Source organism: Papio anubis, chromosome 17 (genome assembly GCF_008728515.1).
Source record: "Papio anubis isolate 15944 chromosome 17, Panubis1.0, whole genome shotgun sequence".
In the NCBI taxonomy this organism is placed as follows: domain Eukaryota; kingdom Metazoa; phylum Chordata; class Mammalia; order Primates; family Cercopithecidae; genus Papio; species Papio anubis.
Genome location: NC_044992.1, coordinates 42,695,155 through 42,723,106, shown reverse-complemented (window position 1 = coordinate 42,723,106; position 27,952 = coordinate 42,695,155). Strand labels below are relative to the sequence as shown.

At 53.5% G+C, this 27,952-nt stretch overlaps 1 protein-coding gene across 1 annotated transcript; it reads left to right on the top strand.

Moving 5' to 3' along the window:
- The first annotated feature begins 558 nt into the window (after positions 1–558).
- LOC116271057 (integrin alpha-3-like) lies at positions 559–26,056 on the top strand. The gene is made up of 23 exons (XM_031657568.1): positions 559–1,074; positions 8,367–8,494; positions 8,815–8,894; positions 12,341–12,590; positions 14,863–14,949; positions 15,346–15,553; positions 16,025–16,221; positions 17,918–18,006; positions 18,146–18,282; positions 18,450–18,536; positions 19,462–19,529; positions 19,602–19,738; positions 20,328–20,477; positions 20,582–20,679; positions 20,973–21,120; positions 21,378–21,446; positions 22,042–22,121; positions 22,203–22,280; positions 22,822–22,924; positions 23,074–23,256; positions 23,444–23,566; positions 24,272–24,385; positions 25,317–26,056. The coding sequence occupies exons 1-23, from the start codon at positions 875–877 to the stop codon at positions 25,434–25,436; spliced, it is 2,934 nt and encodes a 977-aa protein (XP_031513428.1). The 5' UTR covers positions 559–874; the 3' UTR covers positions 25,437–26,056.
- The last annotated feature ends 1,896 nt before the right edge of the window (positions 26,057–27,952 follow it).

Here is a 27,952-nt window from a genome sequence, read left to right as displayed (position 1 = left end):
CAGCGAGGAGCCTGGGTGAGAGGAAGAACTCCCAGGGACCGACAGCCACCTCTTGGGGACTCATAGCGCTACGGAGGCGAGTTCAGCATTCCAGCCAGCCGCGCGCTGAAGTCTGTTCCCAGATGCGCCAACGCCAGGTCTCTCCAGCGGGCTAGCCTTTTCAGCAGCAGCAGCAGCAGAGGCAGGAAAGCAGCCGGACAAATCCCACCCCCGGCTCCGCCGGTCACATCCATCTTGCTCCCGAGACGACTCTTTCCCAGAGAAGCGAGGGGCGGGGAGGGGAAATCTAAGCCTTTGGGTGTTGCCGACAGGTGTTTGGGGGAGAAGGCGGAGCTGGGGTAGGGAGGATGAGGAGGGAGGGGCGGTGCTGCCCCTTTAAGAGGCGGTGGCCGAGCCGGGACCTTTTTCTCTTTCCCCGGAAGGAAAGCGCAGCCCGGGCTGGGCTCGCAAGGTGGGGAGGTGCGGGACTGGGCGTGGAGAGGCGGGGCGCGCTCCGCAGGACCCCTCCCTCCTGTCCTCCTTGCGGTCGACCGGTGCGCTTGCCAGATCCGCCGCGAAGCCGGGATCGAAGGCAACAGCGCGGCCAAGGGGGCGCGGCCGGGACAAGCTGGGGGCCGGTTGCCCAGGGCAGGGACGGCGGCGACCCGGCCGCTGGGGAGGCGGGAAGATAGACCCACGGATCTTAAGAGGGGATCCGAGAGCGCAGCTGTGAAACTGGCTGAGGCTGGGGGCACGAAACCGATCAGCACTACGGAGCGCAGCGGCCGGCGGGTTCCAGTGTCCTCCGGCGGCGCGGGGAGCAGGTGAACAGGTCCTCACGCCCAGCTCCGCGCTCTCACGCGCTCTCGCCCGGACCCCGCTCCCGCTCGCAGCCATGGGCCCTGGCCCCAGCTGCGCGCCCCGCGCCCCACGCCTGATGCTTTGCGTGTTGATGGTGGCGGCCGGCGGCTGCGTCGTCTCCGCCTTCAACCTGGATACCCGATTCCTGGTAGTGAAGGAGGCCGGGAACCCGGGCAGCCTCTTCGGCTACTCGGTCGCCCTCCATCGGCAGACAGAGCGGCAGCAGCGCTACCTGTAAGTGAAGCTGGAGGCTGTGGGGTGGGAGCGAGAGTGTGCGTGCGGGGGATGCGGGTCCGGAGCGGAGTCGGAGTCCGGGGCAGCTGGCCCTTGGGAGCCAGGATTAAGGGGTCGGTACCCAGGCGGCCCACTGGCTGCTGGGGGTTGGCGGGAAGTGGAGGATTGGGTGTGAGGTCGGGCAGTAATCATTGGCAAGTGCTGACGGGGCCAGAACCTGTCTGGACGTCACCCCTCCGCCCTTTAGATCTCTCCTGAGAGCGGAAGTGGGGTCCCGGTGACTGAGTCCTCTCCCATTCTGTGAACCGAGTACCCAGCACTAGTCTCTTCTCTCCAGGGCTGGGAGCTGGGGTAAACTGCAAGATAAACACCCAGCGGACCCCCCTTCCCCTACGCTTGGGGGAAAAATGAGCATATGCATTTAAGCACCTCGCTGGTAGTCTGCGGCCACGCCAGCCACACCCTCTGCAGAGCCAGACTGGATGGCCTTCTCAACCGCTGGCTTGGCGGATGGAGGGTGAGGTGATGGGTGAGTCTGGGCGTTTGGAGCTGTCCATACGCTCCCTCTGACGCCTTGAGGATAGCGGCAGTGGAAGAGAGAGGAGGACTTGTCCCAGCTCTGGCTGCGTCTCCTCCTGCCCACCCCCAAGCAGTGGCACTCTCCCCACAGACATCCTCCCTGCATTCCACGGATTCGTGTTGGATCTTCAACCCTGAGTGTGTTTGTTTTGGTTTGAAGAGGGAAACAGTGTTTTTCTCTTTCTTCTGTTCTCCTTCCCCAACAGCTGCAAGGAGGAGGGGAAGAGCTATGCATAGGGGAGGAAGGAGGAGGAGGTTGCACCCAGCCGCCTGGATCCCCCTCACTCCACCAGACACACTCATGCCCAGTAGCATGTCCAGGATTCAGAGAGGTCTCTCTGCTGTGGCCTCAGAGCATGCCGAGGTTGGCGGCTGGGGAGGTGAAGCTGTCCAAAGAGGGATGGTGGTTAGGACAGGTTAAGCAGGTACCATCCACCTCTTTGGGCTGGGTGATCTGCCCCCTCCTAGCCTCTACCCCCACCTGGCCTCTGACCCCACTGAACAAGAAGATGTAGTCACATTCAGGGTACACTGAAATCTCTCCCTGCTCCTGTTGGGGCCTGCAGAGATTGAGGAAGTTTAGAATGTCCAAAGTCCAAACTCTGCCCCTGCCTTGGTTCTGCCCTCCTGACCTAGCCTGCCTACCTGGACTTAACCTCAACTCCATCTTGCTCTTGCAGAGGCTAGGGCTACCACACCCTTCCCAGCCTGGCCCCAGCAGCTGCCACCTGGCCTTAGCCAACCCTCTATCTTTTGGAGATCCTGAGCCACCAGGAGCACACGTTTCTACATCAGCACTCTCTCTGCCCTAACCAAGAAAAAGATTTTCAGACTTTCAATGCCAAATCTGCATGATATAAGATAACATAGGTAAAGAGATCAGACTGGAAAGAAAGAGTCGATAATGATTCCTCAACCCCTCCCCCTTTTGCCTGGTGACCTTGAGCAAGGTCCCCTCCCTGGGCCAGGTTCCCCTCCCTGGACCAGGTTTCCCCCAAAAGGGGTTGGACCTGGATCTAGTGCTCTTTCCCACTGCTGCTGGCCTGTGAGAGTCAACTTGATATGGTAGAGGGAGAAGAGGCTTGGAGGTCCCATGGCCAGTGTCCTGTCTCAGATCTGTTACCAATACCTGAACCTGAATTTCCTTACGTGTTGGAGGGAGGGGAACAGCATGCCTTCTTTTGGGATGTTAGTGGGGCTGTAACGAGATGAAGTGTGTAAAATCCTCTGCACATGTGCCTTTCTCCAAGGAACACCTGAAGGCTCTTGCGCTGAGGCCAGAACCTGGATGCATCCTCATTACCCATGAGCCCCCTCCAAGGTGGCTGAGCAAAGGGGTTCTACTTTTCTCTCTGGGAAACTGGAGCTGGCATTCAGCCTGCCAGGAGCCCAGAAGGTTCTAAAGCTAATGAACCTCTGAGGGGCAGGAGTTCTCTCCCTTGAGTATCCTCAGTCTTTCCTAATGGTGGTTCTGTGTCTTGGCCCTTCATCTCACTGAATTCAACCCCTCGGCCATTCAACCCCTCGGCCATTTGGGAGAGCCAGCTGGGCTTAGCTGCAGCCAGCTGTGTAGCCAGATGCAAACAGCTGCCTGAGTGCACAACTCAGAGGAACTAACTAGTAAGACGAGCTGCAGCCTCATATTCTGTTAGCCTGAAAGTCTCTTTGGAAAAGCGGGATCGTTCATGGTCTTGGATAGGCTCTTAAACTGGGGTTCACAGAAGGTTTTCAAGAGATGCAGGGACTCCCTGAAAGTATACCCCAAATCGTAGTATTTGTCCACTGCCCTGTGGGTGGGAGGAGGGGAGAGCACAGCTTTCTTGTTCTCCATTCAGAAGGCCTCAGAAATGGTTAGAAACCCAGGGTGGGACCTTCTTTGCTGCCCCATCACCTTCATCTCTGGACTGGGGTTCCTGGCCCACAAGATAGGGGGCTCGCCCTAACCCAGGGCCCAATCTGCTACTCTGTGGAAATGAGGGGTAAGGAGCAGGCAGAGGACCAAGTGCTCTGGGCTTCTTGGCAAAATGCATGAGGGGTTCCTTGGAGGGACAGGGACTGTTCTCTGGGAGGTGGTTACTGACACCATCTCTTCTCCAGCACCTGCTCTGACATTCCTTCCTGGGAATCCAGGCATTCTGGTCTGGTCTGACCCTGTGGGCCTATGGGGATACCGCCGGTCCTTCTCTTTCTTTCACTTTTGCTTGGAAATGAGGGTATCTGGGAAGCCCAGGGCAGGGTGGCTCCTAGAAATAAGGTCATGCCTGAGGTACACAGGATCCAGGCTCACCTGCCATGCTGTCCTAACCTCATGTTTCCCTGGGCAGGGTGGGTGCCTGGCAGCCTCCAAGGCTTGTGCCAGCAGAAATGGGCACAGCAGCTGTGGCTGGAGGCAGAAGGCCTGCACTTGTAGTAGGTTTTACCCAGTGACCAGTCTAGGCCAAGAGGCTTTCAACTGGGCAGGAGTGGGAGAAGCCGGATCTTGTCGAAAAAGAAGCAGCGAAGGGGGCTTGGTCAGAACTAAACAAAGAAGGAAGAGGATCCCCTTTGCCGTAAGAGGGATTGAGGTTAGATGACACTTAGAATGCCCTTGGGAGTCAAATATAGGAAAAGTACTGAAGAGCCAAGGAAAGGGAGAAGAACTGAGAAAAATGGCCTTGTTCTTTTTTTATCTGAGGCTTAGCCAAGGCTCTTTTTCCTGCCCTTTCTCGTTCTCTCTCTCCCTCCAGCTTGTTGCTCTGGTTCTAGGGCTGAGTCACCAGTGGGGAGGGGGGCTGGGTGGGCAGCAAAGGAAGAGTAGGGAAGGATGGGGAGGGCTGCAGTTTCAGCTCCACGGAGCGGCCTCTGGGGAGACGGCTAATTCGGGCAGCAAGGTTGGCATAGAGCTGGAATCCAGGCATCCCAGAGCCGCCCCTGCCCCCTCTCTGGGGCTCAGAGGTGGAGCAGGCACGCTCCCCACCTGCCTCCTGGCCTGGGGTGGGAGGGGAACACAGGAGGCTAGGTACCCAAGGAGTGAGGCCTTGCTGTGTTGGCCTGAGTGCTAGATCCTTTGGCCCCCTCTGGAATCCTCCCATGGAGCCACCAAGTGCCTTCCCGAGGTGACAGAATCTGGGAAGGTGAATCTTACAGGCTGCTTCTCTGAGCATTACCCCACCCCAGTGGGGGCCTTTCTCCTCTTTGAGGTGAGCCAACCTGGTACCTTGAATTCTCCTGGATACTATGCCCCGCCTTTCTTTGATTCTTCTGCTTTCTCCTTGGCTGTTCCATTAGCTTTGAACTGCCCCAAGGGGAGTGATAGGGCAGGGGTGAGGAAGGGCTTTTTCGGAACTTGGAGCTAAAGGCTCCACAGAGGCCAAGAGGGGCTGTTTGGCTGGAGCCAACGGGAGGGTGAGGAGGCAGCTGTTGGAAAGCCCTTGAGTAGTCACTTCACCCATCCCACTCCATCTGGGGGGCTGGGGGTCTCTGCTCCCCCGAGTCCAGCCTGACTCCAGGAGAGGGGCAGTCCTATCTCGTGTCTTCCTTGCTCTAAGAGCTGCATCTAGGCATCTCTCTACCTAGTCTCCCTCCTTCTGGCTGCAGCTGAGGGGATGGGCTCAGTACCGCTCTGGAAGGGGTCAGCTTTTGGATTTTGTGATCTGGACCAGACCCAAAAGTAGATGGCCAGCAGAACTGCTCATTTGCATAATTATTTGCATTTCATTTGCATGTCAGTAAGGTCCCGCTCACCTTCAGGATTCTCCAACCCTCACCACACACACCTGGGTATGTGTGGCTGCAGGAAGCTGGAACCACCCTCCGCATACCACCTTCCCCCATCCATGCGCAGGCCTCTGGCTGTAGACCCATTGGATCCTGGGCTGGGAGCCAGAGGGCCTTAAAGGGCCTCTGAGTGGGCCAAGTGGAAGCTAAAAATACTCTGGGGGGGTGAAGGGGGGCTCCCTCTGGAATCTCTGAGGAGGGAGGGGCCTGGGATGTGGGGCTGGGATTAGGGCACTAGCCCTGCCCCACCCTCTATCAGTAGGCATAAGACTGGTTCCAGGCAACAGGCAAGAGGGTATAGGTGGTAAGGGGAAGTATTTCAATCTCATTGACATGCGTGCCCAGCTCTGCCTGCTCAGTTCCTCGGGAAGTTCAGAGGAGGGGGTCCCTTAGCCCCTTACTGGCTCAGTTGAGGGGGCTGGGAGGGCATGGAGACCCTCCTGCTCAGCTGCCTCCTGTATGATAACATGCTCAGGGCCGTAGAGTGGCTCTAGCTGCCAGCACTCCTGTCCCCACCCCAGTGATCACCTGGTATCCTCAAGCCATGGAAGTCTTCTTATGTCTGTCCCCTGCTCTCTCTAAACCACCAAAGGAGTCTCTTCTTTTCCCTCTGATCCAGGTTCCCTAACATGCCAGGGCAGAAATTCCTGGGTCCAGCCAGGCACAGTGGTTCATGCTTGTAATCCCAGTACTTTGGGAGGCCGAGGCGGGTGGATTACCTGAGGTCAGGAGTTCGACATCAGCCTGGCCAATATGGCGAAACCCTGTCTCTAGTAAAAATACAAAAATTAGCTGGATGTGGTGGCGCGTGCCTGTAATCCCAGCTCCTTGGGAGGCTGAATCAGGAGAATCACTTGAACCCGGGAGGCGGAGGTTGCAGTGAGCGGAGATTGTGCCACTGCACTCCAGCCTGGGTGACAGAGCAATACCCTGTCTCAAAAAGGAAAAGAAAAAAAGAAATTCCTGGGTCCCTGGAGGGAGGGCTGGGGTCATGCTAGGGCCAGTCCTGATGCTACAACAAATCAGACCAACAATGCTCATACTAACTATGGCTTCATATCAGAACACCCTTTTGCAGAATAGACCTATCTGTTCCTCCAGCAACCCTGGAGGTCAGCGGGAGAGGGGCTGCCGGCATTTTACAGATGAGGCACTCAGGGCTCAGAGGAGGAAAGGAAATTGCCCCTTCAGGCAGAACAAACCCTAGACCCAGGTCCGTGGGTTCTCAGGCTGAGCTGCTCCTTTCCCGCAGGCTGTGGCTCCCTTCTCTCATCTGTCAGGCACGCCAGAGAGCGGACGTCCATGGGTGGTCAGGCAGAGGATTCATCGAGACCTTCCCAGCCCAGACAGAAGTGACTCTCCAGGCCTGGCTGCCACCCTGGCCTCCTGCCAGCTTCCCTGGCCAGGAAGCTTCACCCTTTCTCCCAGGAACACTTCCCCAGGGTGAGGTCTGAGCTGTAGTCTTAAAGTACAGGCAAGGTCCCACCCCCTTCCCAGCAGCCTCAGGCAGTACATTCCTAACTCCCAGTGGGTGGAGACACCCCAGGCCCCAGCATGCCCAGGCCCTACCCCGCCTACTCCCTGCAGCCCACACTCACAGGTCCCAGGCAGGAGCTACAGGCGTGGCTGTTGCTTGGCACTTCCAGACTGGCAGAAGGCCCAGAGCCCAAGTTCTTAGCTGGGAGCTGTAGAGTGATAGAGTTGCTGGGGCCAAATGGTGGGGCACCTGGGAGGTGTCTCCCACCTGAGAAGGCCAGGGCCATCAGGATTGAGCAAGGAGGGGCTCCTGGCAGAACATTTAGAGGCTGCAGGGAGGTGATGTGGGGAGAAGAAAGTCTGGTAAAACTGAGTTCTCAAACTGGGGTACACTAGATTCCACCAGATGGTATGTTGTGGGCAGAGGAATCTACCTTTTTAACAAAGATCCCTGGGGTTTCTGATGACCCAAGGCTTGTCCTCTAAGATGGTATTTCAGGGCCAACCCCTGCCTCTCTCTGCTCCAGCCACCCCTCTGGTATGGGACAGGTTGCCAGGGTCCTAAGCATCCTTGTAGGAACTTGCTGTCGGCATCCCCAAAGATGGAATCTGGGCAGGCTGGGGGCAAGGCAAGAGCCCTTGCCCACCCCACCTGCTGCCCGCCCACTGGGAACTCTGCTCTGGGGCCACATTGTCCAAAGTGTCAGGTACTCATCCCAACCCCTACCTGTGTGTCTGTCTTAAGGTCACTGGAGAAGGATATTGGACATCACCCAGGTCACTTAGGGGCCCAGGTCTCCAAGATCTGAGTCCCCAGATGGCTTCAGGAGGAAAAACCCAGGGCTCTGACAACCCAGCCCCCTAAGTTCTCCCCTCTGAGCCCACAGAATTTGAACTCTCTGCCAGGATTCCTCATCTTGCTGTCTTCTGGTCAACCTTCATCTCAAAAGCCAAAGCGTTGCTTCCAAAACTGAGATCTGGCCATGTCATGCCCCTGCCTAAAATCCCTCTGCGGTTTCCCCTAAGGCTGTTCCCAGCCTGCCTTTGTGTGCCTCCCCAGAGGCTCCTGGACTCCAGCTATGCTGAGGGCCTTGCAGGTCTCTGAATCACCCTGCTGGCTCTTGCTTCCTGGCCCTGCACATGTGTGCCTTTGCCCACGTGGCCTTCTCCCCTTCTTCACCTGGAGAACCCTGGTCATCGTTCCCAGACTCAGATTAGGTCACCTCTTCTGCTGGCCTCCGTGACTGCCCCCTCAGCCCTGAGCCTGAGCTGCTGTGCTCCCTGCTTCCCCCTCCCGGGGCACTTCCTTCCAGTGTCTTTTTTCCTTGCCTGCCTTCCCTTATGCTGGACACTTCTGGAGGGCAGGAGCTGGGGGTCTCCTGGCACCAACAATCTGTAAATGTATGTTGAATAAATAGCAAGTTGTTTGAAGTGGGGCTTGAGGAGTCTGAACCCAGACCCACCTCCCTCCCTATCCCCAGGCTCCTGGCTGGTGCCCCCCGGGAGCTCGCTGTGCCTGATGGCTACACCAACCGGACTGGTGCTGTGTACCTGTGCCCACTCACTGCCCACAAGGACGACTGTGAGCGGATGAACATCACAGTGAAAAGTGAGGGGAAGAGGCTGGGGAGGGGTGCCGGGTCAGAGGTCTGGCAGAGGGGTACCGCAGAGAGAATGGCCTAGAGGAGATAGAAGGCCTCACCCAGCTTCTAGTCACTTCTTGTCCAGCTGGGAAGAGGGTGCCCTAGAGGAGAGTGGGGCTGGATGGGATTGGTGGAGCTTAGAATAATGACGAGCTGGAGAAGGGGAATTGGGAGGGCTGTCCTGTGGGTGGAGGGCCCAAGCAGGACCCACCCCTGCCCTCTGGAGGCTTTGGGCACTGAAGTATGGGTGAGGTTCTCTGGTTCATGATCCCTCTGGTGCCCACAGGTGACCCTGGCCATCACATTATTGAGGACATGTGGCTTGGAGTGACTGTGGCCAGCCAGGGCCCTGCAGGCAGAGTCCTGGTAAGTGGATGCTCAGTGTCGGCTCCCCTACCTCTCCCTGGCTCTCTCCTCATCTCCTAGAGCTGGGAGGAAAGAAGAGGGCAGCAGGCGGGTCCACGGCGTGTGTGTGCTGGGGACTGCACACAAGTCCCTTCCTGTGGCTGTGCATCCCTCGCTCCCTGCACTCCTGGGGAGGGAGGGAGTATCCTGTGCTCTCCCAAAGCCAGGCACGGCCTGAGTTCTCTGACTCATCCACTTCCTCCCCATGCCCACACTGGGTGCTCAGCCTTCGTGGGAACAAGCCGAGGGAGCTGAGGGAACTGCGAGGAGGAGAAAGGGCAGAGAGGGCCCCAGGCGGCTCAGCACTGGCTGGCGCTCCTTCCTGGGAGGCTGACTGCCGGAAGAGGCGCAGCCCTGCTGACCCTGGCTCACCCAGCTCTGGTCTGGGGGCTAATCAAATGTGTCACCTCCTGCCCACATTCTACAGTGCCAGCCCCTGAGTTCTCCATTTCTGAGTCCCAGATAGACATTCCCCCCACCGCCCCATTTTTTTCTCTCTCTGTCTGTTTTTGTTGTTGTTATATTCAGAAAGGATTTTATTAGTTCACACACAGAAGAGTTCTGGTTAAGGCTTGCCTTGCTCCTGGTGCTAGTATGATGCCACCAGGATGTGAGGTATCTCAGGCACTTAACTCTGTGTTCTTCGTGTTGCCTCCATCTTTGATAGGCAGTCTTTTCGTGGTGCATGAATGCAACAGCTTCAGCTTTATCTTCTTTGACCTTCAAGTTCTGTAGTTCTGGTAGATATCTGATTACAACTCATTAGCTCTGACTATTTCAGGTGCTCTTCTCTGAAACAATTACTGTGGCCAAGAGAATGCAATACTTATGCTTTCTTCAGACATGAATTATCAGTATCCAGATAGGCACATAAACTCAGTCTTAGAATGTGCTTCTTTGATGTCAGGTTTTTCTCTTGCCTTGATAGTTTCACATGGCTGGGGAAGCCTATCACGGTGGAAGGCAAGGAGGAGCAAGTCCCATCTTATGCTGATGGCAGCAGGCAAAGAGAATGAGGCTCTCTCTCTCTCTTTCTCTCTCTTTTCTTTCTTCTTTCTTTCAAGATAGAAGACTCCTAGCTGTGTGCGGTGGTTCACACCTGTAATCCCAGCACTTTGGGAGGCTGAGGCTGGTGGATCACGAGGTCAGGAGTTCGAGACCAGCCTGGCCAATATGGCGAAACCCTGTCTCTACTAAAAATATAAAAAATAAACCAGGTGCAGTGGTGCCCACCTGTTGTCCCAGTTACTCGGGAGGCTGAGGCAGGAGAATTGCTTGAAACTGGGAGGTGGAGGTTGCAGTGAGCCAAGATCACATCACTGCACTCCAACCTGGGTGACAGAGCAAGACTCCATCTAAAAAAAAAAAAGAAGAAGACTTCATCTCTCAACCAGGCTGGAGTGTAGTGGTGCCATCTCAGCTCACTGCAGCCTTGACTTCCCAGACTCAAGTGACCCTCCAGCCTTAGCCTCCCAGGCTAATTTTTTAAGTTTTTATAGGGACAGGGTCTGACTGTGTTGCCCAGGCTGGTCTCAAACTCCTGGGCTCAAGTGATCCTCCCACCTTGGCCTCCCAAAGTGCTAGTGCTAGGATTTCAGGCATGAGCTACCATACCTGGCCCTATTTTTCTTTTTCTTTCTTTCTTTCTTTTTTTTTCTTTTATAGATGAGGTCTGGCTCTGTCACCCAGGCTGAAGTGCAGTGGCACGATCATAGCTCACTGTAGCCTTGAACTCCTGAGCTCAAGTGATCCTCCTGCCTCGGCCTCCCACGTAGCTGGGATTATAGGCAAGAGCAACAATGCCTGGATTTTTTCTCATTTTAAAAATTGATGTGGCCAGGCTAGGTGGCTCATTCCTTTAGAATGAGGCAGGAGGATCGTTTGAGCCTAGGAGTTTGAGACCAACCTGGGCAACATGGCAAAATTCCATCTCTACAAAAAATATATAAATTAGCCCGGCATGGTGGTGTGTGCCTGTAGTCCCAGCTAGCTGAGAGGCTGAGGTGGGAGGATCACTTGAACCCTGGAGAGAGAGGTTGGAGTGAGCTGAGACCATGCCACTGCACTCCAGCCTGGGTGACAAAGTCGGACCCTGTCTAAAAAAAACAAAACAAACAAACAAACAATGGAAAAAATTGATGTAATGTTTACATATAGTGAAATGTACAGATTTTAAACTTCAATGAATTTTTACAAATGTATATACCTGTATAACCAAAAATATATCTTAAAATCACTCCAGAAGGTGCCCTTGTAACCCCTTCTAATCATTTGCCACCCCATAAGCCATCGCTGCTGTGATTTCTGTCACCTTTGAACACTGTTAAAGCTCCAGGTTGGCATCAGTTCACTGAAATGCTTTTTTGAGACCCCTGTTATGGATGGCTGTGGTCTAGGAGCCCATTTAAAGTGATTCTGCACCCTGGATCCTTTAGCAGTTATTTACACCATTCATTCAACAAATATTTGGTGAGCCCCTACTGTGTTACCAAACACTGTGCTATTCCTAGAAGCTTAGCAGTGACTAAGGCAGGCTCAGGCATCGTGCTGGTAGAGCTCACAGCTAGAAGGGACCACAGAAAGCAAGTAAACAAGAACCAGGGCCTATTTTTGGACTTTGCCTGCCTCCAGGCTGTTTTAAGTCACCCTATTCTGGCCCATCAGTTTGCCCAATAAATATATACTGAGCAGCTAAAGTGCACTCAGAGAAGCTGTGCATAGATTCTCCCCTCTGTGAAGCAGCACAGCATGTGCTTAAGAGCTCAGATTTTGGAAGCAGACAGGCTTGGTTTGAATAGTCTCTGCTTCTCTCTAGATATGAGATCTTAGGCAGGTTAACTGAGCTCTCTGTGCCTCAGTTTATCTAAAATGGGGAAAATAATCATTCCTACACCATAGGGTCACTAGCAGGCTTAACACTTAATATGTGAGGAGCTTAGAATTGTGCCTGGCATATAGGAAGCACTCAGGAAGTGTTAGCTGCTGCTATTACTATTACCGTCATTGTAATTATCATTTTAATAACGGTCCTTTCATTAAGAGGACAGGGTTATCTGGAAACGGCAGAGCAGTAAGTTCCTTAATCTCTCTGTTACTAACCCCTTCTAGACCAAGAGCCTGAACCCCACAGTCTCTCATCCTTCCCTGCTTTCCCTTTGCTGAGATCTGCAAGCCACTCTCAAATCCACACTTTACAGCTTTCCAAAAAGTGTTCCTGACCCTCAGAGCAGATTTCTAAATTCTGGAAAGGAGATGCAGGTTTAAGTATCACTGGGAGAAGAAGGAGAAGCCAGGAGATCTCCTTTGACTCCTGTTCAGCAAAGCCAGAGGCTTACAGGGTAAAAGAGACAGCTGACCCGGGTCCCTGTGCCTGACTGAGGCTGCCTGTGTTTGGGGGGGGTCCCCAGGTCTGTGCCCACCGCTACACCCAGGTGCTGTGGTCGGGGTCAGAAGACCAGCGGCGCATGGTGGGCAAGTGCTACGTGCGAGGCAATGACCTAGAGCTGGACCCCAGTGACGACTGGCAGACCTACCACAACGAGATGTGCAACAGCAACACTGACTACCTGGAGACGGGCATGTGCCAGCTGGGCACCAGCGGTGGCTTCACCCAGAACACTGTGTACTTCGGCGCCCCCGGTGCCTACAACTGGAAAGGTGGGGACCATGGGGCATGGGGGAAGAAAGGAAGAGCAGAGACCACCCACCCCCAGTTAGCCACTGGGACAGCTGGCCTAGACCATCCACACTAGAAACATGACCTCGTGCCAATATCAGCAACCACCATGACTTCTACTGTTTTAAAGCACCTACTATGTGCCAGGGGCCTTATACATATGATGTCAATCAATCTTTTTCTTTTCTTTTTTGACATAGGGTCTCACTGTATCACCCAGGCTGGAGTGCAGTGGCACACTCATGGCTCACTGCAGCCTTGACCTCCCCAGGCTCAGGTGATCCTCCCACCTCAGCTTCTTGAGTAGCTATGACCACAGGCATGTGCCACTACTAGGCTAATTTCTGTATTTTTTGTAGAGTTGGGGTTTCACCATGTTGCTCAGGCTAGTCTCGAACTCCTGGGCTTAAGCAATCCACCCTCCTCGGCCTCCCAAAGTGCTGGGGTTATGGGCATGAGCCACCACGCCCAGCCTCAATCATTTTTAAAATACTCTTATGAGGCAAGTATTATTATATCCATTTTACAAAAACAAAAATGAAGACTTAGAGAAGTAAATTGCCCAAGGCCAACAAAGTTATGAAACCTGGATTGGAATACAGGTCCACCTGATTTCAGTTTAACCATTTACAAACTAATTCTAAAAATAAAACATGCTCCTGGTAGAACCACTACATAGTACAGTAGGATTTGGTAAAAATAAAGTGTAAAAGTGTTCTTCTTCCCCCACCCTTCTTTCTATTCCCTAATGTTAACAGTATATTGCGGGTCCTTCTAGATTTATTTTAGAATAATAGGTATTGACAGGTGCAGTGGCTCACGCCTGTAATCTCACCACTTTGGAAAACTGAGGTGGGGATCACTTGAGCCCAGGAGTTCAAGACTAACCTGGGCAACATAGGGAGACCCCGTCTCTACAAAAAATTAAAAAATTAGCCAGGCGTGGTGGCACACGCCTATCGTCCCAGCTACTCAGGAGGCTGAGGTGGGAGGATTGCTTGGGCCTAGGAGGTTGAGGCTGCAGTGAGCTGCGATTGTGCCATTCTCCTCCAGCCTGAGCAGCAGAGCAAGACTTTATCTCAAAAAACTAAATAAATAAATATCACTACTTTCTCTCTTTCACTTATCAAAAGTCATGGGCACTTTTTCATGTTGATATATGTAGGACCATCATTTTAGAGGGTACAGAGTATTTTCTTGTAAAAGACGATGCTTGTAAAAGACTACACTACACATGGTCTCACAGGGGGTGTCTGACTGCTTATACTCCCTCCATCTCTTTGCCTCCCTCCATCACACAGGTTGTAGCAATAGTGACCCCTTTTCCCTTACTGAACCTTTGTTGTTGCAGAATCAGCAGGCAGAGGAGCCTTGAATCTCCTCTTGACCAACAGGTAGCCCCAGGCATAGTCACAGCTCTGGGCTCACTGAAGGCTGAGGCCTCTGCCTCCTCTTCTGCTCCTGCCTCCCACCCCCTGGTCATGTCACACCTTGGCAGGGTCACAGATACTCTCCAGCAGCAGCCCTGGGTGCAGGGTCCAGCTAGGCAGCCCAAGTTTGGGGTCAGGACCAGAAAGAGGTAATGGTGTGGAGTCTGACCTCAGTGTCTAGAGAGTGGGGAAAGCCATCTAGCTTCTAATATCCAGGCGCCTGAATGATTAAGTTCTAGCCATGGCTGTAACAACCAGCTCCCCATGGGATTATGAGCAGGGTCAACTTGCCTCCCGAGTCTCACTTTTCTCATCTGCAAAACGGGGGTCATAATTTCACCTCGAAGAATTGTTAAAATAGGCCAGGTGCAGTGGCTCACACCTGTAATCCCAGCACTTTGGGAGGCTGAGGCAGACGGATTACTTGAGGCCAGGAGTTCGAGACCAGCCTGAACACTGTCTCTACTAAAAATACAAAAATTAGCCGGGCATGGTGGCACACGCCTGTAATCCCAGCTACTCAGAAGGCTGAGGTAGGAGAATCACTTGAATCTGGGAAGCTGAGGTTGCAGTGAGCCAAGATCACACCACTGCACTCCAGCCTGGGCAACAAGAGCGAGACTCTGTCTCAAAAAAAAAAAAAAAAAAAAAAAGAGGAAAAAGTAATTGTTAAAGAGGATGTGATTTATAAATGGCAAAGTGCTCACCAATAAAAGGGGTTATTATTATCCTTGTTGGGTGGGGATGGGGGTGGGCTGGACATGGTAGAGGAAACCAGTGGTGACTTATACCCCCTACTCTCCCTCCCTCAATCCCTGTGAAGGAAACAGCTACATGATTCAGCGTAAGGAGTGGGACTTATCTGAGTATAGTTACAAGGACCCAGAGGACCAAGGAAACCTCTATATTGGTGAGTACAGTAGTGGTAGCCCATCGAGTGATAGAGGGGAAGGGGGCTTAGTCCGTGGTGGAAAGGTGAGGCCAGAGTGCAGTTGTGACTAATGGCATTTAGTTAAACTAGCACATGCAGATTGACCAGCACCTGTATGCCAGGCCCTGTTCCAAGCTCTCAAGATGCAAAGTTCTTGCCTTTAGGATACTCACAGTCCAGTGTCCAGGCAGAACCAGGGCTGGGATGGGGCATGGCTGCTGGCCATCTAGAGTCTACTTACTTGCCCTACTTGGAATAGTGGGATAGAACATCATGGTGGGGGGCAAACCAAAGGAGGGGATAGGGAGATGGGTCCAGAGTAGAAAGAGACAAAGTTGACTGGGACCTTGGTTGAACATCTTCCCTCTATCCCAGGGTACACGGTGCAGGTAGGCAGCGCCATCCTGCACCCCAAAAACATCACCATTGTGACAGGTGCCCCACGGCACCGACATATGGGCGCGGTCTTCTTGCTGAGCCAGGAGGCAGGCGGAGACCTGCGGAGGAGGCAGGTGCTGGAGGGCTCGCAGGTGGGCGCCTATTTTGGCAGCGCCATTGCCCTGGCAGACCTGAACAACGATGGGTGAGAATCTAGGGACATCCTCTGGGGCCAGGAGAGCGATGGGTGGGGGAAGGCTTACCTAAGCCAGGTCAGGGGAGTGGAGGATTTGCAGTTGTACAGCTGTCTGCATGTTGTTTGCAGGGGTTTGCAATCAGGCTTTATGGGAGTCTGGGCATTTGCACATGGCATTTGTGGGACACCTGCATATGCTTGTTTCTGCTTGGGATTTGTATGCTTCAGTGGATGTGGGTTGTTTGGGTTTGATCTGTGCCTGCATGGCATCGCCATGACATATGTCTTCTATCTGGGGAGTCATACTGGCATCTCCATGTCCTTCCCATGCACATGTCCTTCCCACCCATGACCTGTGGCCAAAAGAGCCATTTACAGAGCCCTGTGCCCTGGCACAGTCACGCCTGTCAAACAAGAGCTATGCTGCGTATTGGAGGCTGACCTCACACTCCCATTTCCCTCTCCTTCTCTCCTGTGCAGGTGGCAGGACCTCCTGGTGGGCGCCCCCTACTACTTTGAGAGGAAAGAGGAGGTAGGGGGTGCCGTCTATGTCTTCATGAACCAGGCGGGAACCTCCTTCCCTGCTCACCCCTCGCTCCTTCTTCATGGCCCCAGTGGCTCCGCCTTCGGCTTATCCGTGGCCAGCATTGGTGACATCAACCAGGATGGATTTCAGGGTATAAGCCAGCACCCCTCCCCCAGCACCCCTGCTGACTGAGCGCCAGCTGCACACCAGGCTTGACAGGGCCCACAGATGAGACAGGATTGGGCCGGACCTGGGGAGCTCGCAGCAGTACTAGAGAGAGGATGTGCAGGTGTGCAGAGGGAGCAACAGAGGCAAGCTCAGTGGCCTCCTGGAGGAGCTTGCATGCTGCTGTGCAGCCAAGGCTGGGCTGAGAGTGCACAGTAGAGAACTGATGGAACACAACATGGGCATGGAAACTGGCCTGGTATACTCAAATCTAGCGGGTGTGGAGTTTTCACATCAGAGAGGAGGCTGAAGAGGGAGTGGAGTGGGGTGGGGTGAGAGTGGATGCTTTGAAAGCCAGGCAGAGTATCTTAGGGATTTATATTTGGGTAATGGTGATGGTGGGGTGGTGGGGCATCCAGAGAGAGTTTTAGGGCACGGATGTGATATAATAACTTTGTACCCTGAAGGATGATTCTGGAAGGGGTATGGGATGAGTGAGTGCAGGGGTGGAGCAAGGCTAGGGGAGTGAAGATCAAGAATGTAATATCTCAGGTGAGGGATGATAAGGAATGGGACAAGGTGGGAGCTCTGGGTATAGGGGTCCTCATAAGTGTTCTGCAGGACTTGGGAACCAATCGGACCTGGGGTATCAGGGGCAGGGGCAGACCCAGGGCTGGAGTCAGTGCCACAGGGGCACCTGGCTTATCTGAAAGTCACTTTGCTGATAACCTCAGTTTCCCAGGACATAGCTGAGAATGAAGAGGAAGGCAAAGGAGCCTCTGAAGACCCAAACTAGGTGCCAGAAAGTTCAGTCAACAGAGGCCAAGCGTGCACTGTGGAAGTCATTTGGTTTCTGCCTGGGACCTGCTTCCGCTCTCTTTACAGGGCTTACTAACAAGCTTGGCTTGCTGATTCCCTAGGCCTTATCTGATCCAAAGCTGCAAACTGGGAAGAGTTCAGTTTAAGAAGATAACCCAACACTTGGGGTTTATTTGTGGAGATAATGATTAGAATGTTAAAAGCCTTGACACTTTCAGTGATGTTCGCTGTAGTGTTATGGTTAAAATCCCAGCCACTGCTGTGAGACGGACCTGGGCTCAAATTTCCTCTTCTCTACACTCACTGGTTGTGCAACTCTGGGTTTTTGGAGTGTCTCCTCATCTATAAAGTGGGGGGACAGTAGTACCCACCGCACAGTACTCTCGTGAAAATTAAATGAATAGCTGGGTGTGGTGGTGTGTGCCTATCCTAGCTACTCAGGAGGCTGAGGTGGGAGGATCACTTGAGTCCAGGAGGTTGAGGCTGCAGTGAGCTATGACTGTGCCACTGCACTCCAACCTGGGTTACAGAGAGAGACACTGTCTTTAAACACACACATGCAAACACACACACACACACACACACACACACACACTGAATGCTTGACAACTATCTGGTAGAGTCACCTCCCATCTCCTGAACCTACTTTCCCACCCATGATAGGAGGAAGCTGGGCTTCAGATGGTCCCAGTGTTCATCCTGAGCTGCAGAGCTCTGCTCTGTCCCTGATGCTCTGAGCATTGCCCATCCATCAATCAGGCCAAAATCAATTCTGTGCTGGGCTCCATGGCCTGGAGCACAGAGTTAGGGAGACGTGGGGCCTGGAGTACCTGGGTGACCCTGTCTTGCCTTTTCTTCTGCAGATATTGCCGTGGGAGCTCCATTTGAAGGCTTGGGCAAAGTGTACATCTATCATAGTAGCTCTAAGGGGCTCCCCAGACAGCCCCAGCAGGTACAGAGAGACGGGGATGGGTCTGCTGCCCCCACCAGCTGAGATGGGCCTTCCTTGCTTTCCTTCACCGACCCCTTCCCTGTAGCCCCCTGGGCCCTGCTTCCCAGAGCCTGCCCCCACCACTTTCCCCTGCCCCCAGGTAATCCATGGAGAGAAGCTGGGACTGCCTGGCTTGGCCACCTTCGGCTATTCCCTCAGTGGGCAGATGGATGTGGATGAGAACTTCTACCCAGACCTTCTAGTGGGAAGCCTGTCAGACCACATTGTGCTGCTGCGGTGAGCCAGGAGGCCAGTGAATAAGGGTCTTTCTCTTCCTCATCTTTGTCTGCACGGATTCCCATCTCTGTCCATGTTTGCGCCAGCTCCTTGGAAGCCTGGGCCCCAACTCTGGCCTGGGGCAGGCAGGAGGCACTGATATCTGTCTGGCGCTGTTGTCTCTGCAGGGCCCGTCCCGTCATCAACATCGTCCACAAGACCTTGGTGGCCAGGCCCGCTGTGCTGGACCCTGCACTTTGCACGGCCACCTCCTGGTGAGATTGCTCTGCCCACCCATTCCTCTTTTATTTATAGGCAGGCCAGGAGGGGCCCCAGCTCCCAAACCCCTCCCCTGGCCTCCTGACATCCCACCTTTAGAAATTTGATTCTTAGGGCCAGCATTTGCCCTCTCTACCCAACCTCATTAAAAAGCAAAATTCCTTGCAAGAGGTAATGAATGAATTAGGGGGCAGTAGAGTATAGTGGTTCAAGGTGGGAGCTCTGGACGGCCTGGTTCAAACACCAGCTATGCCAGTGCAGGGGTGGGGATGGGCTCTGGGAAGGGGGATGCATTTAAGTGCATGGATATGAAGGAGAGTCTCCTCAGGCGAATTATTAATCCCTCTTAGGCTCCGATTTCTTGCTTGTAGAACAGAATTGATAATAACTGATTCACAGGGTTGTTGTGATAATTAAATGAGACAATATACAAAAAGTCCTTAGCACAGCACTGTGTATACCCTAAGTGCTGAAAAAAACGTTAGTTGCTAAGAAAATGACAGTAATGATGGCAATGACCCCAAGGTCTTTATGTGAATGAGGATTTTGGATCAGAAGGCAAAGGCAGACAGAGCAGGGAAATGGGGTGGGTGGTACAAGGAGACCTGGACTGGGGATTGGTAGACCTGGGTTCAAGACTGGGATGGGCCACCTGCTGACTGAGGACTTTCAACAAGTTCTTCTGGGCCCTGGGCCTCAGTTTCCCCATTAGTGACCTCTAACCCTGTTTTCTTTGGCTCTAAGGGGAGTGGAAGGGAAGGGGCCAGGGATACCACAGACCTGCTTTGTGGACTCCCCAGTTTTGTCCCTGCCTCTCTCCAGAAGGGCCTCGGTTTCCTTTTGCCCAGTACAGAGGCGAGAGCTAGGGCCTGGACGTGTGTGTCCCACTGTGACCCGCCCTCCTGTACATCCCTCCAACAGTGTGCAAGTGGAGCTGTGCTTTGCTTACAACCAGAGTGCCGGGAACCCCAACTACAGGCGAAACATCAGTGAGTGCTGGGGTGCAGCATAAAAGGGGTACACTCCCCTGGCCCCTTGCTGACCACCCTGTCTACCTGTAGCCCTGGCCTACACTCTGGAGGCTGACAGGGACCGCCGCCCGCCCCGGCTCCGCTTTGCTGGCAGTGAGTCTGCTGTCTTCCACGGCTTCTTCTCCATGCCCGAGATGCGCTGCCAGAAGCTGGAGCTGCTCCTGATGGTGAGGGAGGAGCAAGGGGCAGGATGAGGGCTCCCAGGTCCCTGGAGGAGGTGGCCAGTGTCCCCCTAGATCAAGGGTGAGGGACAGGGGTCTCCCCAGAGACAGAGATTGGGGATGTCGGTTTGGAAGGCTATCAGTGTGTAGGAGTACAGTGTACAGCACCCACACATGAGGAGAGATGGATACCCTTGGGGTGGGGATGGGGCCAAAGGGCTTATTACCTCCAAGAAAAGTGAGGGGTGTGGGAGCTCTTGGCTCATCCCACCTCTGGGAAAAGGGGTCCCTGAGTAGGGAGCAAGCTCAGTCCGTCTCTGGGACATCAGGGTGGAAGGGGACAGCTCAATCTGGGGACCCTGTGAATGGGGAGGTGAAGGGACCTCTGAGGAGGAAAAGCCCTGTCTCTCCTCTTGGAGGGTCAGGATGGTAGGAAGTCGCAATTTGGCGACCGGACTAGAGGGAATTCAGCCTAACTGTCAGGTTTTCAGGGTGGAGGGGGGTCCAGCTCTTCTCTGGGGTTCAGGGTGGTGTGAGGATTCAGCTGAGGCAGGGAGCAGTGCAGGGCCGGGTTCAGCTCACCCTCTCTCCCCAGGACAACCTCCGTGACAAACTCCGGCCCATCATCATCTCCATGAACTACTCTTTACCTTTGCGGATGCCCGATCGCCCCCGGCTGGGGCTGAGGTCCCTGGACGCCTACCCGATCCTCAACCAGGCACAGGCTCTGGAGAACCACACTGAGGTGGGTGGGGCTGGGGCCTGGACTGGAAGACCAGGGGCCAGGAGGGCGGCGGGGCGAGAGGGCACTGGGGGTGGTACAACCCTCACACCTCCGGCCACCCCCAGGTCCAGTTCCAGAAGGAGTGCGGGCCTGACAACAAGTGTGAGAGCAACTTGCAGATGCGGGCAGCCTTCGTGTCTGAGCAGCAGCAGAAGCTGAGCAGGTAGCTGTGGGCCGCGGGCCGCGCTAATTGGCCAAGGGTGGGGCGGGGCCTCATTGACTGGCAGGGTGGGGGCGGGGCCTCATGGCACGACGAGCCTGAGGGACAGGGCTTTAGCGGGAACAGGTGGAATGGTCAGAAACGGGGCTTTCTTCTCTAGGTGCGACTAGAGGGCGGGGCCTGGCTATCCCAAGATGGGCTTTTCTCACCTAGGAGACCCCAGGAGTGGGGCCTAGTTGATCCACGAGGGCCCTGGGGGCGGAGCTCTTGGCTGAGTCCTGGGCTCCTACTCTTAGGCTCCAGTACAGCAGAGACGTCCGGAAACTGCTCCTGAGCATCAACGTGACGAACACCCGGACCTCGGAGCACACCGGAGAGGACGCCCATGAGGCACTGCTTACCCTGGTGGTGCCTCCCGCCCTGCTGCTGTCCTCAGTGCGCCCCGTGAGTGCCCGCCGGCTGGCCCAGAGCCCAAGCAAGGCTCCCTGCGTCTTTGCATCCCCATATGCGTGTCCTGTGCAGGTGTCGTCGTCTGCCACGTGTCCCCCTCCTCTGGTCTGGGCCTTCTCGGGGAACTTAGCGTCTCTGCTGCTTGGAGAACCCGGCTCTAAAGCTCTAGGGCTTCTGACCCTGCACCACGGAGGAGGGAGGAGAAGCCCTACTTTGACCTGACCCTGACGTTATTCGCCTTCTTTCCTCAGCCTGGGGCCTGCCAAGCTAATGAGACCATCTTTTGCGAGCTGGGGAACCCCTTCAAACGGAACCAGAGGGTGAGCACTGGCCACATCCTCCCAGTTCTCCTGGGTCCCAGGCTGCTCCTCTGATGAGCTCCTTGTCCTTCTAGCCTCTGCCTGCCTGCTTTCTGGGCTCCCTCGAAGCAGAGAGCCACAATGCAGGAGGGGAGACCCAGTAGAGGGTGAGAAGAGGCCCAGAAACTAAGACAAATGGGGCTGCTAGGGAGCTGTGCACAAAGCTAGAGCAGGTGGAGGGGAGGAAACCAGTCTGACCAAGCACCAACTGTGTGCCAGCCCCTGAGCCCAACACTGTGCTTCTTTGATATGATATAATTCTCACAGCCTTCTGAGGAGCAGATGCTCTTTTACAGAAGAGGAAACACACACTTAGAAAGTTTCAGTTACCTGCTCAAGGTTATGTAGCTCAAAAGTAGCAGAGATGTGACCCGCCGGACAAAAAGGGAAAGGGAGACAGAGGCGAGGTGGAGAGGTGGAGGCCCCTCGCCCAGAACAGGAGGAGGAGGAGAAGGCCAGAAAGCCAACTAGAATAGTGTGCAGCCCCTCCTTCCCCATGACGTCACCCCCGCTAGGCCTCAAATGCTACTCTCTGCCTCCCTGACCCTTGTGGTAGATGGAGCTGCTCATCGCCTTTGAGGTCATCGGGGTGACCCTGCACACAAGGGACCTTCAGGTGCAGCTGCAGCTCTCCACGTGAGTGACCTCGAGAAGCCAGTCTGGGTTGGGGCTGAGGTATCCTGGATCACCTTCCTACCCCCTGCATTTCTTCTGAAGGTCAAGTCACCAGGACAACCTGTGGCCCATGACCCTCACTCTGCTGGTGGACTATACACTCCAGACCTCGCTTAGCATGTGGGTACCGCTCTCCACCACCCCCACCCCAGCCTGCTGTGCCTGAGCTAGGGTTCCCTATCCCCAAGGTATCTCCCAAGCTCCTCTGACCCCTCCCTTGGCCCAGTGTCCTCAGGCCTCCACTTCCCCTAGGTCATCCTTTCCTTAACAACAACAATCACTGTCATTATTATTACTATTACTGTTCCAGCTGTAAAGCAGGCAGAGGTGGAGGAATCAGCAACAGGGCTAAGGTGTTGTCCCTGCCATTTTATAAGAGCTCATTGTGCTAAGGATTTTATATACATCATCTCAATGACTTCTCACAGCAGCCCTGTGATACAACAGCTGTGATTAAGGCCATTTTACAGATGAAGAGACTGAGGCTCAGAGAGGATAAATAGCTTGCTTGAGTCCATAAAGCTGGTAAATGCAGAGCTGGGGTTTCTATTGAGGTGCCTGATGTTGGAGGGGCTACAGTTAACCAGCTTTGTTGCCCACCACCTCTGCTGGGGCCCTGGTCTCCTGTCCCCTGTGACTCCAGGATCCTTCCTACCCCTAGGGTAAATCACCGGCTACAAAGCTTCTTTGGGGGGACAGTGATGGGCGAGTCTGGCATGAAAACTGTGGAGGATGTAGGAAGCCCCCTCAAGTACGAATTCCAGGTAAGGGGCTCGCCGGGGTCCTGGGCTGGGGACTTCTAGGAAGGATGATTTTTATTTTTTCTGGGGTCTGAAGGTGGGAGGGTTGGGGGTTGGTAAGATGGAGGTGGTTTTCCAGGAGATAATGACTATGACACATCTTTTGCCCACAGGTGGGCCCAATGGGGGAGGGGCTGGTGGGCCTGGGGACCCTGGTCCTAGGTCTGGAGTGGCCCTATGAAGTCAGCAATGGCAAGTGGCTGCTGTATCCCACGGAGATCACCATCCATGGCAATGGGTCCTGGCCCTGCCAACCACCTGGAGACCTTGTCAACCCTCTCAACCTCACTCTTTCTGTAAGGACACTATCAGGGATCTTTCATTTGCATCTCATTTGCTTGCTACCGGGCAGAAGGGCCAGTGTCTTCCCCTCCCTCCCCTCATACCTCTTTGGTAAGCTGTCTCTCCCGCCCTTTCCCCTCTGGCAACCCTGCTCCCAATTCTTCCTCTGCCCTGCCAGCAGATCTCCTATCTCCTCTCCAGGACCCTGGGGACAGGCTGTCATCCCCACAGCGCAGGCGGCGACAGCTGGATCCAGGGGGAGGCCAGGGTCCCCCACCTGTCACTCTGGCTGCTGCCAAAAAAGCCAAGTCTGAGACTGTGCTGGTGAGTGGCCAGGGCGAGGTTGGAGGGGATTGCACCCACCCCATCACAGGGTGCCTGGGCACCAGGGTCACACAAAGCAAGGGAGACCTCAGTGTGATGAGGTGATGAGGCCCCCGCTCTTGGAGCTTCCAGACAGAGCAGGGAGCCTCATCTGCCCTCAGAGGGTTCCCCACTCTGATGGGGGAGCATCGAAGACAAGGGACCAAAGGAGGAGACACTGGCTCTGCTCCAAGGAGCCCCAGCCTGTTGGGGGCGATAGAGCTGCTCAGAGCCTTGGTTGGCAGGAGGCAGTGTCGGGCAGGGCATGGTGGGTGGTGCGTGTGCCCTCTGCAGGAAGGGAGAGGAGAGCCGGCCTGGCAAGCTGGTTGAAGCCTAGCTGGGTGGAGAGTGGGAGGGAGGTGGTGTCCCAGAGGCAGGGAGCTGGCTGGGAAGCAGGTGTAGGAGGTTAGGCCCTGTTTACACAAGCAGGGGCCAGATTCCATGTTATCCATGCGCCTGGCATTATATGAGCTTGGCCCAAACAGTGTGTCTGAAATGCATAACTGTGAGGTGGCGGCGGGGGTGTGCATGAGTGAAAGGATGTCAGACCCCTTTGGGTCACCCAGGGGTGAGACAAAGCCTGGGAGGGGCAGGAGGTAAGAAGTAAGGCACGAAGAATCTGGAGACCTGGACTATGTCACATTTCGTGTTCCCTGCCCGCCTCAGACCTGTGCCACAGGGCGTGCCCGCTGTGTGTGGCTGGAGTGCCCCATCCCTGATGCCCCCGTTGTCACCAACGTGACTGTGAAGGCACGAGTGTGGAACAGCACCTTCATCGAGGTCAGTGCCTGGGTCTGAAGGTCTCTCCTACCATCCACCCTGGTGGGGAGAACCACAGGGAGAGGGCGAGGCCAGGGTCATAGCAGGGCTGTGTGTGTGCGTGTGTGTGTGTGTGTGTGTGTGTGTTATTTGCATGTCTCTGCATGGATGTGTACGTGTTTGTCCCCAGCCAAAATGACCTCTCTTGTGTCCATTATTCTGTTGTGTATCCATTGCTTTCCCACCTCCATGCCTTTCCCCAGGGTGTTCCTTAACCCTGGAATGCTCGTTTCTCCCTCTTTTATCTCTGTGTGTAAACCCCTATTTAGTTTTCAAGGTCCCTGTCAGATGCTTCACCATCAGTGAGGTCTTTTCTGGCTTTTCCAGCTGAAAATGACCTCTCTTCCAACGGCCACCCACCTAACTTTCTCAGAAGCCACACACACCATTTATCACGCTCGACTCTGGGTTGCAGTGCCTCATGTGCCCACTTTCTCATGCCATCTAGACCAAACTTTTTCTGTACATGACTAGATTAGAAATCTTTTCAACTTGGCGGGCCACAGAGTTTCTGTTGCAACTACTCAGTATTGCCAGTGCACCACACAAACAGACATAGACAAATGAATGGGCGTGGCTGTGCGCCAGAAATACTTCATTTACAACAGCAGGTGCCAGGCCAGATTTAGCCCACGGGCCTGACCTAGACTGTGACCTTCATTGTTTCGGTTGTCCCCAGCATCCAGCACAGGACCTGACGCACAAATGAATGAACAAATAAATGAATGATGTGCGTTTGTGTGTGGAGGGGAGGCCTGGCTGACAGATCCTTTGGGGTTCTGTTTAAGGATGCTACCTGGTGGGAGGGTGATGGGGTGGGGATGCTTAGGGTTGGAGGGAGGCTCAGAGGAGTGTCAAATGTTCCTCTTGACCCACCCTACTCCCCATCCAGGATTACAGAGACTTTGACCGAGTCCGGGTAAATGGCTGGGCTACCCTGTTCCTCCGAACCAGTATCCCCACCATCAACATGGAGAATAAGACCACGTGGGTGAGTGCGCGTGTTCACTAGAACAGCAGGCTCCAGCCAGAGCTTGGGAGTACAGGGCATCTTTTAAGAGCACATTGACGCACTTCAGCCATGTGGTTCTCAATCTTGGCAGCACGATAAGAGTCATCTGGAGGAGTTCTGGTGTCTGGACTGCACCCAGAGCAATTAAACCTGAGTCCCTGGGAGTGGATTCCGGTATTGCTGTGTTTAAAGATCCCCCAAGTGATGCTAATGTGCAGCCAGGGCTGAGAACCACTGCATTAGCTTCTTTGATCTGCACACGTCTCCATGAAGAGTAGGGCTGGGATCGCTTCTCTATTTTATGGCTGAGAGACTGAGGCCTAGAGAGACTTGAGTGGCCTCCCCAAAGTGTCACAGCTTGTTGGGGGCTGGAACGTAGGCCTCCTGATTATCTCACCCATTGTCACATCCACTATGGACCTGTGAGCTTCTGGCCATAGGCAATATGTATATATAGAGAGAAAGGCAGGACATTTAGGCAGAACAGAGGGAAGTTCGACCGTGAGAATCTGGTCAGTATTAACAGATGATATCATCATCTACATGGCAGAAAAGATAATCAATGAAAAAGCTATTATTTTATTTTATTTTGCTTCAGAGACAGGGTGTCACTCTGTTGCCCCAGCTGGAATGCAGTGGTGTAGCCCCAAAATCCTGGGCTCAAGAAATCCTCCCACTTCAGCTTACTGAGTAGCTGAGACTACAGCCATGTGCCACGATGCCCAGCTAATTTTATTTATTTATTTAGAGACAGAGTCTCGCCCTGTGGCCAGGATGGAATGCAGTGTTGCAATCACTGCAAGCTCCACCTCCCTGGTTCATGCCATTCTCCTGCCTTAGCCTCCTGAGTAGTTGGGACTACAGGCGCCACCACCATGCCCGGCTAATTTTTGTATTTTTAGTAGAGATGGGGTTTCACCGTGTTAGCCAGGATGGTCTCAATCTCCTGACCTCATGATCCACCCGCCTCGGCCTCCCAAAGTGCTGGGATTACAGGCATGAACCACCGCGCCTGGCCTAATTTTTTATTTTTGGTAGAGATGAGGTCTCACTGTGTTGCCCAGGCTGGTCTTGAACTCCTGGTCTCAAGTAGTCCTCCCACCTCAGCCTCCCAAAACACTGGAATTACACCGGCCCAAAAAGCTATTAGACCCAATAAGAGAATTCAGGAAGTCCAAGAAGTCAAAAACAAGATCAAAATACCCAAACCCCTTAGGTTTCCTACATGCTATAGCAATAACCAATCAAAAGTATAGTTGAAAAGATCCCATTCAAATTCATCAGAAAAGTGATAGAGCATCTAGGAATAAATACAACAAGAAATGTGCAACAAAAACTTGAGTAATGGTTAGAAAAAAGTTAGTATTGTATTATCAAGTTGTCAGATCTTCCCACTCAAATTATTCCAGTCTCAGTAAGATTCAGGAAACTTAAAAAAGAAGTTCCCAAACTTGAATCTGAGTTGCATCTAGAAGAATAAATATAAAATTGCTAATAATTTGTTGTTAAAGGATGTAAGTGAAGATATGTGGGAGATACTTACAGGGAGATGAATACAGGGTTGGCTATGTACATTATTGTACATTTCCTAAGATAAATTATTGTAGTATAGAAGAGGTAGAAGAAGGGCCAGAAAGATCAGTGGAACAAAATAGAACTTTATGATACAGATGGCATTTTTAATCCATGGAGAAAGGTAGATTATTAAGTAGTGTTGGGAGAACCCATTTGGAAAATAAAGACAAACCTCTACCTCACACCATAAACAAAAATACAGAGTTAGATTAAAAAAAAAAAAAAAATATATATATATATATATATATATTTATATATATATATATATTTTTTTTTTTTTTTGGGATGGAGTCTCGCTCTGTCGCCCAGGCTGGAGTGCAGTGGCCGGATCTCAGCTCACTGCAAGCTCCACCTCCCGGGTTCATGCCATTCTCCTGCCTCAGCCTCCGGAGTAGCTGGGACTACAGGCGCCCGCCACCTCGCCCGGCTAGTTTTTTGTATTTTTTTAGTAGAGACGGGGTTTCACCAGGTTAGCCAGGATGGTCTCGATCTCCTGACCTCGTGATCCGCCTGTCTCAGCCTCCCAAAGTGCTGGGATTACAGGCTTGAGCCACCGCACCCGGCCTTAGATTAAGTATTTACATGTAGCAAATTAAAACCTAATATGCGAGGATACAATATAGAGAACACTTTAATATAACTTTTAATTACGGAAAGAGTGAGCTATAAACCCAGAAGTCACAGGAAAATTTTGATAAATTAGACTCTGTGAAAATTTAAATCTGTATATAGCAAAAAGATAGTAAAGAACTAAAAGGGGCTGGGCACGGTGGCTCATGCTTGTAATACCAGCACTTTGGAGACTGAGGCAGGCAGATTGCTTGAGCCCAGGAGTTCCACACCAGCCTGGGCAACACGGTGAGACCTTATCTCTACAAATAAAAACAAAAATTAGCTGGGTGTGGTGATGCGTACCTGTAGTCCCAGCTACTTGGGAGGTT